The 17,929-nt window shown below is 44.2% G+C and overlaps 1 protein-coding gene across 1 annotated transcript in view; it reads left to right on the top strand.

The window, feature by feature from the left end:
• Window positions 1–717: 717 nt before the first annotated feature.
• Window positions 718–17,929, top strand: part of LOC131282654 (triple functional domain protein) — a 63,002-nt gene continuing 45,790 nt past the window's right edge. Inside the window, exons 1-3 of the mRNA XM_058312177.1 lie at window positions 718–896; window positions 8,689–9,301; window positions 17,261–17,923. Coding sequence (XP_058168160.1) covers window positions 718–896; window positions 8,689–9,301; window positions 17,261–17,923 — 1,455 coding nt within the window. The remainder of the gene's footprint in view (window positions 897–8,688; window positions 9,302–17,260; window positions 17,924–17,929) is intronic.

Genomic DNA, 17,929 nt, shown 5'->3' with positions numbered 1-17,929 from the left:
TGTTTCGTAGTGATGGTCGGTGCCCGACACGAATTTCGACAACCAACGGCACCGACGCTGTTGTTGTGAGCTGTCATCGCCGGGCGCCGGCAATGCTGGTGCCAGTGCCGCCTTCCGCTCCGGTCGCTAGATTGGAGTCCTCCGCAGCGGTCGGAAGCATGCGCAGCGAAGCGCCTCGGAAGGGAACGTCCAACGGCAGCGCGGGATTGCGCCACCGGAAGTCGAACTCCGGTAGCAAAACGCCACCCCGGCGATCCGCGTTATCAATCGTGAAAGAACCGGAAACATCACCGAAGGGATCAAAGCAATCCATGGAAACCAGTGTCCTATGAAGAAGAAAGTGTGTAGGAAAGCTACTCCGTAAACCCCAAAACGCAAACAAGTGATAAACAGAAGCAAAAGCAACGAAACACCAAGAGTAAATAACAACAAAAACCCCCAAACAACTTTCCTCCCGATCATCGGCACGATTGTGTCCGTACTTGTTGTACGGAGATTTTTATTTTTATAACTGCCCCAAACCGAGCAAAACCAGCGATTCTTATCACGACGCGATGCAATAAATCAGTGTAAGCTTGGTTGTAAACAGCAACGCCGCTTGATAACGCAATCGGGTTTGTTCCGAGCGTCCCGTATATATCAATCCCAATCAATTAGTGACCCAATACGAAGGAAGCGTAGAATTCCGGAAGCGCGAATCGTCAGCGGAATCCCACGATGGACGGACACCGGGCGTTGGACATTTTGCCGCTGCTGAACGAGCGCGTGGCGCTGCTATCCGGTGGTCGGGACAATCGGGGCGGTCCCATCATCTGCTTCCCGGCCACGACCAAGCGCGAGCGGATCAAGCCGGAAGACATCAAGCGCATCATGAGCTACTTCATCAACATACCGAGGTAATTTTATGGTTTAAAAACTACAATTTCAATACAATACAGTACAACTCAATGAACATAAATATTACAATTTACCGCTATCTTTCTTACACATGCAATTCAACTGAAAAAGAAAGCAACATCAATTGCTTAAATACCGTACTTTTGCACGTTTATGTTTCAACCAGTCACATTTCGATCTTTAATGGTTTAAATTTTTATGTTTTTGGGGTTTCTTTTACTTGTTTGCTTTTTTCTTTTTTAGTTTTCTTTGAATGATTACGAAAAATTTAGCAGACTTGATGCTTCCAACGCGACGTTAAATATTTTGGTGACAACCATTTAGAGAAAGCCCCGTTCCACCAAAACGGTTCCCATTTCAACTGGGAAAAACAGTTAGCCAAGGGTGCCGAGTTTGTTGTTGGTGCTCCGCTTCGTTTTTCGGAAACCCGCCAAAGGGCGGCCTCATAAACGGCCATGAAAAAATGGCTGGCAACTGACCTGCGTCCGTAATGAGCATACCGTGGTGGCGCAAATTCTACGACCCCTCTGCCCTCTTCTATGTTTTTTTTCCTTCCCTCTTTCCTTCCAGCTGTTGTTATGGCCTGCAGAGGCCATATTAGATGTTGGTCTGCTTCGGTTAGCGCAACGGTTTCGTTTCATGTTTTCATATTTCACCACACGACTGCAGCAAGTCGAGCATATGTGCAGGGAATGCAGGTTAATAAAGATCCTGGAGAGTCCTGGGAGTGGTGGCCGTTGAGTAGCTGTGCTTCATGTCCTGCAGGTTGGGGCCGGGTTTACTTATCCAACGTTAACGTAATGCAACCGGTGAAAACCAGCCATTTTGGTACGAGTTTGGTTCTCGAGAAATTTGTAATGAAACAAAAATATTGAGGTTCATAAAAGTGTGTGCAATGTTATTTCCCGGAAGGTCCTCGAGAGTCGTTTCGCTTTTGCTTCCGTGCCGTAGAAATGTAATTCCCAGTGGAATAACATAAAAGTTTCCTACTTAGAACAACCCCTTTTCGCGCTGGGGGCGCTTTGGGAGCCATGGCTGGAAATAGGAGACGGATTAAAATTTATATTTAATCCCTGGAAATTCGCCTGCAGTTGACAATTGAACCTGGCGCTCGTCATGTCAATGCACCCGTCAATTTGCAAAGAAACTTCTTCTGTCGCTTTTTTTTTTAAGGGTCCACTTCCGCAAACCTGCCGTTCGGTATAAAACCTTTTGCCCGAGAGGGTGGCGAACAAAACCCGCCTTTGAAAACTCCCTTCACCCCATCCCACACGTCGGTTGAAAATAGACAAACGGATGGATGGCGGCTTTTTTTTGCGCGAGACACGAAACATACACACCAAAACGACCCTATGGACGAACGCCTACGCGTTTTCCACTGAAACTCTTTCACTTTCGTCCTTTCGCCGTACACCTCCGCAATTCTATGCGCCAGGATGCCGGGTTTGTCTAATTGGATTGAAGTGGGAAAAGGTACTTAGTGCACCTGGGGCGACAAGAAGAAAGTCCACCACAGAAGGGTGTGGGCAGGATGTCGCGGAGACAGAGACAGCGACGGAGCAATGCGTTCCTTATTTTCCACAGCCCGCGGCAGGTAACTCGCTGAGCAAAAAGTTAATGCCACCAAACCCCCGGTACTATGACTCTATTTATGGAGCGCACAACTACGCCACCATCGTCAGCGTAATGGTGGTGAGAAGGTTTTTCACGACAATTACGACATCTTTGCAACGACGATGATGGGGATGATGATGATGATGACGATGACGATGGCTGCCGGTGGTAGTCCGCAAGTCAACTACGCAAGCATGGTTTCATTTAGATGCGAGTTGAAAGAATGGCCCACAAACAATAAAAATCCCGAGCGCGACAATGTTGTTCATTAGGGACATTCAAACCCAAAGCTTCTTGCAAACCGCACAAGTGGTGGATGTAAAGATGCGTTTACAAGGGGGGTTTATCTGCTCATCCTGGGTGCGCTCGTTAGAACGCCGTAAAGGTTGGTTACTTTTTAGTCGTAATCAAAACAAGCATTCATGATAAGCTCCGTACTTTAAAATCCATTTTTATAAGCAGGGAAATTAAACAATATATGTTTTTCCAACATCACTAGCAGTCCACTTCTCTGGGTATGAAAGGCTTATATTGTATTATTTATATTTAGTTAATTCATAAAATAAATATATATGATATATATCATAATTATTTCTGACTGGAGCACTGTCTAGCCCATCAAGGCATCATGAAACTTAGATACCGAGTCGATAAACACCGATAAGATTATTTTTGAGCTTCATACCGTTTAAATAAACCCTATCGATGTTATTGATTTTTTATCGAAATTTGACAATATACCCTGATAAATTTAACCGTACATGGGGTTTCATGACTTTCATTACTTTCATGACTAAAAAACTTCCATTTCTACACATTTATCGATCGTATTATATCTTTCATGTATGGCGTGAAATAAGAGATTGGTAGCCGACCGAACGCTCGTTTAGGTCAACGTTGTTACGTTTTCTATTTTTCATAAATTTCTATATTTTCATAAATTTACCGCTCAAATTTGTCATGCACCCTGAAATGTATTTGTTTTAAAAGAAATCTTGCAACCTACAAGTAAAAAGAGCTATTCTGTTCATGATCCATTGTTCATACAAAGTTTTTTTTCATAATCATGTTCAAATTTATTAGTAACATTAAACAAATACGATCTGCTCTACCATCTCCCATGCCTTTTTAGTTTAAATCTTTACACGGACAAATTACAAAAAGCCCGCTTGACCTGGTGTGAATAAATTATACGCATAATAAATAATTCTGGGTCAAGCTGCATTAATGTACTAGTTTAATGTTATTCAATTAAGCAGTCTACTTTTCTTTCAAATAATCTAGACCAGGGGTCGGCAAAGTCCGGCTCGCAAACTGATTTTATACGGCCCATAAGAATGGTTTAGTGGTTTATACAAAAAGTGTTTAGTTTGTTTTCTAGCCATACAAGAAGATTAAAGTTGTTGAATGAGGTGTTCCTATTTCATGTAGAAAAAAAAATCGAAATTCATCGAGAATAAGTATGAAAAGGTTTAAAAAAGTTGTACGATATAATTTATAATATTTTATCTTTTTCCCCCTTTTTATATAACTACTATTATAAAGGCAACCGAAAGCGCGGGCCGGATACCTTAAAATTAAATCATCGTTTAAGGTATCCGGCCCGCGCTTTCGGTTTCCTCTTAATCATGCGACCCTTTTAAGTAATTGTATACCGAACCCTGGTCTAGACTCTTGCAAATGCTGCTGAATTTCACTTTTCACACTATGTTTTTTTTTCATTTAAACCAATATAGTTCTAACAATCAATTCCGAAGCTAACTTAGCACAAAAAAGAAAACATGCAAAAAGTTACAGTATTAATCGACCTACATGTTATTTACAAACGCAATATTGTGCCATGAAGTACTCAATGAATTTTCGCATAATGTGTATTAAAATATTCATCACCCCATTGTTTCCCACTGTTTACGCAAGGTTAGTTTTCCATAGTTTCCACATTGATTCTGTTGAACTTGTCCTTGTTTCACCGGAGATAGATATCGTCAAAGCTCTCCCTCCAGTCGGGTTGCGTGTAACATAAACCATCACAATTCATTGTAGTCAAAAATATATGCACTTATTGTGGATGCGCTGCAACACGCCGTGATTTAGCATGTTTGACGATTCGCCTTGCTGATTAGTGAACTGTTGTTTTTAATGTTTTATGCATCTCACATGCCACACAAACTCCCCTTTCCCCCCAACCATATGGCCGCAACAGCACGTGCAGGATCGATCGAATGCATCGAAAGTGCGCCCCGGTAAATTATGCAGCTTGGATCACCTGCGCTCGCTAATGGGCAATTTGGCCATTCAAATAGTAGTTCGCCATCTGTAACAGGGTTGTCCCGCGTGGTACGGATGGTAGTTAAAATGTACCCACACACACTCCCTTGTCACGGTTCGGTTTTGATCAATCGTGGTCGGTGAAGCCTATGCGACGCCCGAACTTGCAGGGAAGTTCATAAATTGAAATGTGCATCATTTATAATACTGCTATCATTACGCCCTTGCTTGGGAGATGTGTTTGCGAATCGTTGTTAATTAGCACACTCGGTCGGGTGTGTGTAAGACCATTAAGGGGATCGAATTTGCAGCTGTGAAATGTCCCAATAATGCACACGAGCGGGTTTTTCAACCCACACACATGGAAATGGTTAGATTTCCCTATGCGTAATGCGTGTAGTCGCGCATATTTGATATTTGACCGGAATGACCTGCCCATAATATAATGTTCATAAACTCTGCCGAAAACGACCAGCATTTTCTTGCAACACTTGGCGCTTGACGCTGTTGGGTGTTTGGCTTGGTTTTCCTCCCTTGAGGATCGGCAAGCCGGCGGTTTATGTGGGAAAAATATGATGGCAAAGGCCCCATCGCCACCATTCGTTCCCGTCCCCATTTCTAGCGAGACCGTCGGTTTATTTGGTAAGCTTCTTTTCGGCCTTTGCGTCATCCGTAGCGTGGCGGCCGACCTTTGCAACCCAGCCCTCTTCCTACCGGTCCTGTCCCCCCCGATCGCCGGTTTCGGGATGGATTTGCGTCCCCGAAAGCGACGTACCTTTTTTCCCCGTCCGGGCGGAACGCGATGCTGTATTTTCCGGTCTCTAAAGCAGATCGTCATCGAAGAGAACCACCCGCATCCTTCACATACACACAGAAACATACACGTATGCTGTAAGGTCACTCTCGTCAATGCTTCCGTCCGTCCGTTCGTTCCGTCGAACGAATTTGAATTATTTATTGCACCCGAACGGAGGAGGCAATCCGAGGGCATGCTGCTGCTGGTGGGCCATGTTGCAGACCGGGTGAGGGGGGTTATACTGCCACAGTGTCTCGCAGCCGGACAGATACACAACCTTCTTTTGACCGGACGTTCGGTCGGTTTGTTGCGGCACCCGCCCGTTACAACAATTGGAGCATTCCGACACACGGAAAAGCGAAGGAGACACTGGCGGGCGAGGGGGATTCTGTTACTTGTTTTTTTATTGTCCTGACCCGATAATCCCGTGAGAGTTTCCCCACCCCTGCGCACACCAACAATGTTGATGTTTTTTTCTTGGGAGGAGAGCAAGTTCTTGAAACTAACAACCTCGATTGGTCCATTTCCAAAAATAGCGCCAATAACAAAACAACAACACCGACGATCGGCGGACCCGTGTTTTGGTGCGGACGGATGCAAAGCACTCTCACCCCATCTTGCGCCGCGCACGCTCCTTCCTCTTTCTCTCCAGGCCGTCGGGTTCAACGGCGCGCGGGTCTTCAATCATTCGCGAGCCTTCACTTCACTTTCCACAACATCTCTCGACCCCCCGGAGAGGGGTAGAAAAGAGCCGAGACGTTTACTAGACCGCTTCCGGGTTGCGCACGATCCGCTGCTCCGAAGACCGCACCGGGAATTCGCCGGTTCGATTCAGGTTGCTCTAATAATCGAGATCCACTTGAACGGAACCCACTGGTCGGTCAGATGGTTATTCGATGGCAATGATGACGCTAAATTATCTCGTTTCCATTCTTTAGCGAATGATGACGATGTTGGTCCTCGAGCAGCATGTTTTCCTCGTTTTCTGCGACTCCATGAAGACCAGGAATTCTTCCCACTGTGTGTTTTCGATTCCTGAATTCTACAAAAGATGCTCAAACTGTTTTGAAAATGTTACGAATGCAGAGTTTGTCTGTCAACATGTTGGCAGCAACTTAAATAGCTTAAAAATTATCTATGTTTTATATCTTTTAAGCTTCTGGTAGTTAAAGTATGAAAAATTAGACAAATATAAAATTCCATAACCATTTGTTCCAAGCCCAGTTGGATAGAAAATATTGCTTTTTATAACCATGGATATCTATACTGTCCGAGCAAGGTTACTAGAACGAAGCTTGCTTCAAGTAAAGCTCAGGAAGATGTGACCTGAAGTTTTGTTTTTTTTGTGATTATGTGTGTTGAATGGATTTTTGTTTTCTAACTATTCGAAGAAAAGTAGAATGTAATCCTGCATTCAAGAAGCCAATGTAAAGAAAATTCACCTGAAAAAAGTACAATTGTCTGGCTTTGCCTTCTAATTTTAAAGTACTTAGAACAATGAATTTCACTCATCTCATCTTATTTGTCCGTCTTTCTACGAAACATGTGCAAACAAGAAGCTTAAAAACCGGTCACCAAGCGGCGCAATGTTCGAAAAACTGCAAAAGCCATAAATTGGTTAGTCAAACGTAAAGTTGGACACTTCTATTCAAGTTTAATTGATTTTTGGACTATTTTTAGAAGTTTTCTATATTTAATGTTGATTCTGTTAGGTTCTATGGCGGTTCGTTGATGCCTGGCAACAGTTTTAACTAACTTTTTTGCACATCTCTGACCCAGTTTGCACCATGAACAGTGATTTTGGTCGAATTGATAAAACTAGGTAATTTTCGACCAATTTTATATGCTTTTTTCGATTTATGCACGAAAGATAACATTTCGTTTCGTTTAGTAGTGTGACATATTTTAATCATAAAATGTTAACAATTGGTCAAAATTCATCTCTAGTGCAAAGAATAAGTATTTCATAAATTTAAAAAAAAAGAGACCGATTTTAAAGTTCCTTTTTATGCTCATGCTTGTTAGAAAGATGGACAAAGATGTTATGAGCGAAATTCATTGTTATCAATTCTAAGTACTCTAAAATTGAACGGAAAGCTGGACAATTGTTCTGATGCAAGATGATTACAATTCCACATTTTCCAACACCAAAGCCAATTTCAATCCTATAATGTTCTAGTGCGAGCAAAACTACCTGCAAAATAAAATGAGTATCGATCGAATCTATTTAAAATCACAACCGACGATACAAGCCCCTGGGAAGGGGGGCCCACGATTCAATACTGAAGTGGCCACTAGCATCACTAGCACCACTACTACTCCACCATCCCCGTGCCTCGGGAGCAAGCGACCCTTGGTCAAGTGTTTTGTACTATGCATCCCCCTTTTTTTTTGTTTTCGTTTTTCCATGCCGAGCAATCTTCCGTTTGCACCGGCGACCGGAGTAGACTTGTAAATTAGCCCCAGCCTGCCCACCCACCTTCCCACCCACTCACACAACCCACTCGCTCAACCCGCGAGCGCCAATTTTGGACACGTTTCGCTGCGCTGTGCTACTTTACGACGTCCGTTCGATCCGCGAAATCGGATGTGATACGGATTGTGGTGTGAATACCTAACCGGGGAGGGGGTAGAGAAGCGAAAGAGAGAAAAACCACGCCAAGACGAAAGATCCGTTTATATCCACACACCAGCTTGATGGTCTTTTTATTTTTGCTGCTGGATTTAAATCCCCTCGAATCCACAGCGGCCTCCATCTTCACCGCGGATCGTGGCCGACTTGGTTTGCATGCGTTGCGTCCACTTGAAGCGTAACGATATAAAATTGATTTCCTTCTCACCTGCCTCGCCGCTCACTTCCCACCGGTTCCCCCGAGGGAGGCGTCGTAGGCGGAGACCCTGGCGGGTGTTAAAAATTCTTAGCAGCACCGCGCTTCCAACGCGCTTTTGCAAACCCCCCGGCTTCTCGGCGTGCCAAAAAACCCGTCCAGAATGCCACTACCATCATTCCCGTAGACTGACTGTGAGCCCCAGCAACCGTTGCATACTAATTACGCCCGTCCAGGTTCGTTGCGTTATTAAAACGGTTTCGTTGTTCTCTTTCTAACCGGCAGCGATGAAAGCAAGAGTCTCGGCTTCACCATCATCGTGGATATGCGGGGCAACGGCAACACGGCCGCCAGCGCCAAGATGATCCTGAAGGTGCTGCAGGAGAACTTCGGCACCGACGTCATCCACCAGGCGGTCATCATCAAGCCGGACAACTTCTGGCACAAGCAGCGCTCGTCGATCGCGAGCTCCAAGTACAAGTTCGAGACGACCACCATCTCGATCCAGTCGCTCGGCAAGCTGGTCGAGCCGTCGCAGCTGACGTCCGACTTCGAGGGCTTCCTGCACTACGACCACACGCTGTGGATCGATCTGCGCGTCGCGTTCGAGGACTTCCTGTGGCAGGCGAGCGACATCCTCGACCGGATCGACGACCTGCAGGAGGACCTCACGCACTCGGAGTGCCCGGAGGACGTGAACGGCGTCAAGCACAGCATCGACGCGCACAACGAGATGAAGCGCAAGATCCTGAAGCTGCCGATCGAGGACCTCGACCTGCAGGGCCAGAAGCTGCTCGGCAAGCTCACAACCTACTCGAACCGGAACGACGACGGCTGCCACTCGACTTCGTCCCCGGCAAAGTGCCACAATCCGGACATTGCGTCCGCGTTGAATCAGGTGAGTCCCTTTGGAATGGGTCACCGAAAGAGTCTGGAGTTCGATAATGCGGGATCAGATTCACTAATCCGACATTAGAATACATTCCTTTGAAATCTTGCGATATTATTGTTTATTAGGGGTCAATTTTTAACATTAGGATACATTGCTTTGGAATCTTGTCTGAATGCGTTTTAGGGGTCATTTTGACCGTTTTTAACTTTTTGATACTCCTCTTCATCATTCCGCTAGCTTGATGTAAAACAAAACAAAAAACAGAATTGAATGGAGTTTAAATTCCTTTCAATTTTTTTTAATTAAAAATTTAAATTTCAAATAAAAAGTGTGCACTAGAAAGCCGATATACTAAGCCATCTATGAAAATAATTTTGTTTTGAATGTTAAAATGAATCAATCAATTATTTACAGGGGTTTTCAGATGATATCATAACAGCAGCAATATTCATTCTTACTGCAGCACATAATATTCCAACAGTACCAGTTGATTTTGTTACGCGATCATGTTTATCATAGCGTTGTCAGTAGAAATTATAACCGTTGCCATTGATGTTATAAAGTTGGTATGGCAGGTCGAGCGATGTACGTAACTAGCACGAAATAAACGTATATCGCACGAATGAGACTCCAAGCTTGATCTACATAGTAGGTGTTTTCATCTCGCATGAATCACTTTAATTTAATTAGAAAACTAAAGGAATTTTTAAACAAACAGTGCTGATGTTCATGTTAACTGCATGTCGTTTTTTAATTTTTTTTTTTTTGTGAGCTGTCAGATGATCGCGTTATAAAATCAACTGATGCTGTTGGAGTATCATGTGCTGTAGTTAGAAATAATGCTGCTACTGTTATGACATCATCTGAAAATCCCGGTATCTCCACGCGTCGATTAATGTGTTTAGGAGGGGTTTGTAGGATTATGAATAATGTACAAAATTAAAGCGATCCATGCATTTTTGGGGGTTCAGGAATATTTGGCGCATCATAAAGAATCGGAATTTCATTTATTTTAGGAGAATGATTCGAAATTAACATGAACCCGGTTGAAAAGTCCAAAGAAATAAATCTCGGCAAAAGATAGATAAGATGCAACTCTGATCATGGTCGGTCGTAATGTCGGATTACGTGCATTCTGTACAGTAAGAGTGCATTATAATAAAAATTTATATTTTTCTAGCTCTTGGTAGAAAAACTAATGGTAAAATATTCCAAAAGATGCACTTTGGGATATTTGTCAGATTCGCGCGTGCAACAAAATTTAAATAACGCCTCTTTCTAACACGAATACTTCAGCTGAACTCGTGATTGAGCAATTTCAGTTAACACCTACATCAACGCTCCGAATACCTCAATGCTTTGACGGGCCGTAGTTCACTGACCCCGGTTCAAGAATTTGTATAAATGTTTCCACCCACTGGACACCCAACAGCCTGGCGCAATCGAAAGTATTGTCAGGAGAAGCCTTAAATAATTAGGTCAATGTTTTATTTATTACATACCAAAAACGTGCCTGGCGTAACATGTCTGCCAGCGGACACGCTTCGGAGCCTCGGTTTAGAGATAGTTCATCTAAGTATCTGCTCAGCCATGGTGAACTGGTGGCAGCAAAACGCAGCAATAATCGACCGGCCGAAAAGTGCCCCTAGTACTTGGTTGTACTTTTTTTTCAAAACACAGTCTGTTGATCAGCTTTATGTTTTTTGCCGAGGGGTCGATATAAAGGCCGGCGTGTTGTCGACATTTGTTGCAGTGAATTACTTTACAGCGGTGAAGCACCACACAACACCGGCTCGTCAACCGGCGGAATGGTCGAAAACATGGATTTCGTTTCGTTGTAATTTTCATTCACAAAGTTCACTTTCCGCGTTCGTTCTGCCCCCGCCCACCGGGGGAGGAGTATTGCGAGGGGTTGGGAGGGAAAATTTAGCCTTCCTCCGCAGACGGTTGCTTTGCTGCGGCGGACGCGGTTATTATTATGAATGAATGGAAATGTATGTAAGTTTGTGCCGTGGTTTGTGTCCCTTTTCTCCTGCCGTCGTGGGGTGGATCGAACTCTACAAGCGGTTACGCAAACCGAGTGCACTGATACAAAGTGTGTGTGTTTGTTGGGGGTGGAGGTGTACGAAAATAATTTCACTTTCACGAACCGTTGTGTTTGGAAAGTTCAGAGCAAGAGTCAGACGCACCTCAGGCTCTCGGTGCTGTGGCGAGGGATCATCAAATTTCCCAACAAAGCGCATCGAATTTACGTAATGAAGTTCTCGAGCGATGCCGCAAGGGCGGTGGTTTTTTTCTTCTCTCCTCCCTTGGTGCTTGGGTGCTGTATCGTTTGTTTCGTCGAAGATCAGTTACTCCTCAGGAAGCCGCATTTCATCGTCGCCGCGGATCGTGAGCCGTCATTACCATCCGGTCTCCGGGGGAAGGTGGTTTGCGGTCGACGTGCTCTCCATCTCCATCCGACGACGCCATATTGTCCGTTTGAACCGTGCGCCGAATCGGAAAAATCCATCCGACCCAGCTGATCCCCCGGGGAGAACACTTGGCAGCCGGCGACCATCGGTGGCCCACAAGGCGACGTGTAAACAATGGGCGCTTGAACATATCATACCCAGCATCATAAACATCGCCCATACCGAAGTTTTCTGCGTCCAGAGGATTTTCTTCTCGGCGTCTCCGCATCTGCAGCTCCGGCATTTGGGTTGTGCGCGCGGAACCGGTGTGCAATGTTTCTATTTTCTATCCGTTTACGTGATTTTCCGTGGCCCCATGAAGCGGCACTAATCACTCCACTCTCGTTTGTGTCTGTGCCACCGGGTTCGGAAACCCGAACGCGGCTCCCCCGGATCATTAAACGGAAACATCATGTGATCGCGGTAGCCGTCGATCGGATCGGTTGCGGTTGCAATGATATGCAATATCCGGCTTTCCGGAGGCGATTCGTTAAAACCCGGAGAGGGGGGGTATGGGGTCGGAAGGAGAACGTACAGTGCGTTCGCTTTTGTAGCGGAATTTTAAACAGTGAAATCATCTTATCGTTCGACAGTGATCCTCTTTTAACAACAATAGGCTGGAAAGGCTACTATTTACGTAAATCAATCGGCCTATTTGGATTGCTTTGCATTTACCATACAAAGGGGAAATTTAATTACTTCGCTTAATGTTTATTTGATTGACGGTTGTCTTATCGGTCGTATACCTTTTTTTTAGTATAGACGTTTATTAACTTTTTTTGTCATTAAGTGTTTCACTATGTTTGTTACCATTTTTTCAAACATCTTCAGTTAGCACGTATGTATTTTTTTAAATCTACGTTTCTTTTAAAATGTTATGCATAATGAATCTTTAGACGAAATTCATCCATGTATCTTTCATCTTAGACTCATTCCGATTGATTCATAAATCTTCGGGGATTCGGATCTTCAAACTTTGATGAATCTTACAAAACCCTCATGAGTCTTCATGAATCATTCTTGGCTCTTTCATGAATCTTAATGATTCTTTCATTGGCGTGGAGTATGCGACCAAAAAAAGGGGGTCTCTCTATCAATTTTTTGGTCTTTAGTTCTCTGGGAGATATTTGGGATTCATGAATCACTCATTACAAGATTTATGGATCTCTAAAACGATGCGAAGAATCGTCCAAATTCATTATTCTGAATCGCAACCTCTCACACAACCTTAGTGGACACATTGAACACCAACTTTAACTGATGTTGGGTCGTGGGTAACCTGCTCATATCACAGATTTGTGCCACCTGCCTAGAACACACAATTGGTAGCTCCACAACGGTCTTGCCCGGCTACCAACTGGTGGCTCCTGTTTGTTGTTTGAGACGCTTACTGAGCAACCGAGATTGTTGAGCCTACAGATCAGCTAGGCTTGATGAAGAACCACCTGAGCAATTCAGTTTACTCTGCTTTTTATGGCAGGTCATATATGGGTGGCGGAGCAACCGAGATTGATGAGCTTAGGGATCAGCTAAGCTAGTCACTGAGGTGAAGAACCACCTGAACAATTGTGTTTACTAAGCCATCCGATCAGATGAGTTTACTCAGCTCTTTCATGCAACCCAATCAACGTGACACTATTATTCATGTTAAACATAGAGTTTTTAATGCTCCATAACTTTTTTCTGTATAAGATATGGTTAAAATAAAAATGTGTACAAGGTATGTTTCATTTAAATCACGTGTCAATACTTGTACAGAAAACAGATAAAATATTGACATAGTTCGTAAAGCCATGAAAAACAGATAAAATATTGACATGGTTCATAACTTTTTTCATAACAAAGGTGAGCTAGCTGTCAATCCCATAAAAGTCCTCGTTTGCTGTAATTTCTTTGTTTACTTTGATACGCGGCGGCATCATTTCATATTTACCACGACGGATCTGTTGTTTGAACAACTAGCATAACAACTTTAAATAAAAAAGGTGAAAAATAGGAGACTGTTTTTGTATTTTAGTTGAAAACAACAATCTTGATTGAAAAGGCTTTTACAAGAATATTTTTTTTCAGATTTTTGTGTCGCTCATCTAAATATAGTATTGACATGGTTAATATCTCTTTCTTCTTGAGTATTTATCCTCGGATTTTTGTTACTTATATCTTGAAAATCCTGTTTTGAGAATAGTTTTAATAAAAGTAGATAAAAATTGATCATTTACCTAGTCTTTTGTTTTAAGGAACACGGCATTCAACGTGGTCAGTCTTTGTCCTAATTTTAAATGGAAGCAAGTACGGTACGCACCACCAGACGAAGACGTATTTTCACCAAACATTTGTTTGTGGTAATTACTGTTTGACTTACTTCGCCCGATCAGTTCGCGAGTCCGTAAAAACGGGTGCAATTATTCTGTAATTGCAACTTTTACTTCCCCCGTTTGCCTTCCAAAACGGTTACCCTTGAAAACAAATCGTCGGCAGAAAATCTCGGCTAGAGAGCCCCGAACCAAATGGGTTCGATTTTCTCCCCGAACCAAAGTGCCAACTGTTGGTGTGCTGCAAGGGAATTGCTGCCATAAGCTTTTGCTAACTGCGGTGTTCCGCCATCCGTTTCCTCCTTTAAAGACCGAAAGTAACGATCTGCGTCCGAACAACGTTGCTGCTGCATCTCTTACGCGCCCAGTGAAAGAGTTTCACTTTTTCGTTGTTTATTCATCAAAAACGATGGTAATTAATTCGGTTTTAATCATACCGTCGCGATCGCGTTAAACGCAGGCAAGTGAGTGCAGTCCATCGTTAGAGATCATACCGATTCCGGAGCAAAACCCTACGCGCGAGGTGGCATCGCAGATGCTTCGAGGTGAAACAATCCCTCGAGGTGTGTTGTGCTATGTTGTTGTCGTCGGCGTCGTCGTCGTTGCTCCGGTTCCTCCGACGAAGCCCGGAATCGCGGATGTCGATGGTGATGATGATGATTATAATGGCTCTCGGAGTGATTGTCTCTCTTTCTCTCCCCCTCCCTGTATCCCTTTCTCGTTCCACTGCATGTGCGTCAGCCGTCACGGTCGCCACCGACACCGAACGAAACCCTGGCCGTGGAAATTATCTAATCAATTTCGGAACCGGCCGGGTGAACCGCGCTTTCACACGACGGAGAGTGTACGTTTTCCACTTTTACAGCCCATTTTTCCGGCGTAACGTAAGTGTCCGTTCGAGGCGGCGGACAGGCAGCAAATTTGCTGGCAGTATAATTAAAATGTCTCCACTTCGGCCGACGAGCTCGGTGCTTGCGGGTGCGCGCCCCGATATTGCGCTGCGCCAAAAAAAAGCCTAAGTAATAATGAACGGTTTTTTCCGGCCTCATCCCCGTCGCCCGGCCCTTTTCCTCCTTTTCCAACGTGCGGAAAACTCGCTCGGCCGAGTAGAAACCATCGGCACCGGCAGAAAAAATGGCCACATTAATCGTCGCTTAATTTTTATTCCGGTGTTGTTTTGATTTTCATGAATGATGTTTATCTGAAATTCTATCGCCAGCCTGTCTTAAGATGCTAGGGCTATCTTCGTTCGGTTTTCTTTTCTTGTGCTGCATGCTCGAAAACGATACGCGCCCGACCCGGGCACCGATGGTTGTTGTTATTGTTGAGGGGGGAAAAAACGGTCCAACTAATTGATAGTCTCTCGAGGGAACGACTCTGTGTTGAAACGTAAACGGTGTGGTAGGAATTATTTTTCAAACCAGGCCAACCATTCTGAAGTGTGCCTTTTCTGTATTTTTGTCGCCCTTTCCCTCCCGTTTCGACCAGGCCAAAAGCCCCGTTTCTTGCAGAGAAAGAGCGACACCGGTTGCAGCGGCCGTGCCGTGTGCGGAGGTTTTGTCCTAGATTTGTGCAGACTTGTCGAAATGTTGACACAGGAAGAAAACCTTCCCTTACCTAGCGCCGGGCTGTAGCAACTTTGCGTGGAGATGAGAAAAATATATCGTGAAAACAAAACACAAATGCTGCAAAGTGCAATGGAAAAGCAAACAATTCCTTTTTTGTGGACACCGCTGAGATGACAAGAGATGGTATTGTTTTGCACTTTGTCGAAAGTTGTTTGTCCGCCTTCCGGCGAGAAAAAGGTGTCCATTTCTATTTATCTCCGTCTCGAAAAGTCAAGTATTTTGCTTATTCGGCTCGAAACATTGACAAAATGCCTCCGGTGGAAACAATACCCCAGCGGTTTACCGCAATGTTACCTATGACAGAGCACACCTTCAAACTACCCATATACTTGGATGGACACTACAGGGTTTTAGGTCCATAAAAAGGATGTTTCAAGTGGTAGAGGAAGAGTTTCATCGACACAGGGGATGTTTACATACACATCGGGGAACTTTGCAACCATACACCGGAATATTACAAATAGCACAAGGAGAATCGTGCAAACACAATTAGGGAACTTTGAAATCGATCACCTTCGCTAAGCTCAACGTAATTGTAAGTCAATGATGTTCCTATCGACAAAAAAACGTTTGAAAAGCCGTATTTTCAATCAAGAAAATTGTTTTCAACTAAAATAGAAAAACATTCTCCCGTTTTTCACCTTTTTTATTTCGAGTTGTTATGCTAGTTGTTCAACCAATAGATCCTTCGTGGTAAACATGAAATGATTCCGACGTGGATCAAAGTAAACAAAGAAATTACAGCAAACGAGGATTGACAGCTTGTTCCCTTAAACGGTTGCAAAACTACCCGTTTGGTATGCTGTCTGACACATTCCCCTTATGATTGCAATGTTCTCTCTTCCGATTGAAAATATCCCCTATGCTTTTGAAATGTTCCCTCTATCTATTGAAATATTCCATTAATTAGAACGAAACCCTGTAATAGCAATCATTCAATGTCAAAACGACAAATTAATGTAAAATATTTGAGTCTTACAAAAAAATCCCAATGAATATCAATCGTGTACACCATGTCAGATGCTTTTCGTGTATTGAATTGTGGTCTACACTAATTTTGGTCTGAAAAAAGATAAACTTGGGGCAACCGATTTGTGACAAAGTTTTTTATCGTACCATCGTCCGGGAATCATAACTCCCTATCAACACAATGTTTGCCTTTCATGCTGGTTATGATTAAACAACCATAAACATATATGTTTATATCAATATAACTCCATACACTTTTTTCATCGAACCGTAGTGGAGGCGCTACAATTCATATGTCTGCACAAGTCATTGAAAGTTTTGCTTGGTTATTACCATTCACTGTTCATCTATAATAAAAGTTGAAAAAGTTTCGGGTAGCGGAAACCCCCTCGTAGTCGTTAGGACGGTCCTTCTACCTGCCTGAAATATATAATCTGCCGTCGAGATTGGTTGTGTCTTTTAGGTTAATCGTATTTAGATGGGCACCCTAGGCGAGACAACTGGGAAAATTTGTTGCTAATTGGTAGTTCGGTTCGCGCGAGGATTGGTTATTTGTCACAATTTGTGCTAATGTGTTTATTTATCTCTTTCTGTCATTTTTAGGTGCTGCAGCAACTGGAAACGGTACGAAATGCCCAACAACAACTGCTGAACCTATGGCAGCACCGCAAGACGAAGCTCGATCAATGTTTCCAGCTGCGCCTGTTCGAGCAGGACTGCGAAAAGATGTTCGACTGGATCCTGCACAATCGGGACGTGTTCCAGGAGACGTACGTCGAGATCGGCCACAACTACGCGATGGCTAAGAACCTGCAGGAGGAACACCAGCGCTTTGCCATAACGTCCCGCAACGTGTGCGTTAACATCAACCGAATCCTAGCGGTGGCCGCGCGGCTCTACGAGGGGAACCATTATGCGGCCACACACATTCGCACGCTGGCGGCGCGGTTGGAAAAGACGTGGAAAGATTTTGTGACGACGCTGGACGAGCGGACGGCCGTGCTGACGCTGTCCGTCGTGTTTCACCATAAGGCGGAGCAGTACACGGAGAGTGTTAGTAGCTGGGCGGCGGCCTGCGAGGCCACGATTCCAACGCCGACGAATGTGGAAAGCCTCGAGACGGCCATCGGGACGCACCAGTCGCTGTACGAGGCCATGTGCCAGGCATACACGGAGGTACACTCGACGAGCAAGAAGCTGTTGTACCAGCTCGACCATTTGGTGCAGGTTTGCAACAAGCCACCGATAGTGAACACGAGGAAGAATGTAAGT

The sequence above is a fragment of the Anopheles ziemanni genome, chromosome 2 (assembly GCF_943734765.1).
Source record: "Anopheles ziemanni chromosome 2, idAnoZiCoDA_A2_x.2, whole genome shotgun sequence".
NCBI classification, from domain to species: domain Eukaryota; kingdom Metazoa; phylum Arthropoda; class Insecta; order Diptera; family Culicidae; genus Anopheles; species Anopheles ziemanni.
The sequence above is the reverse complement of the archived record's forward strand: the minus strand, read 5'-3'. Positions and strand labels throughout refer to the sequence as shown.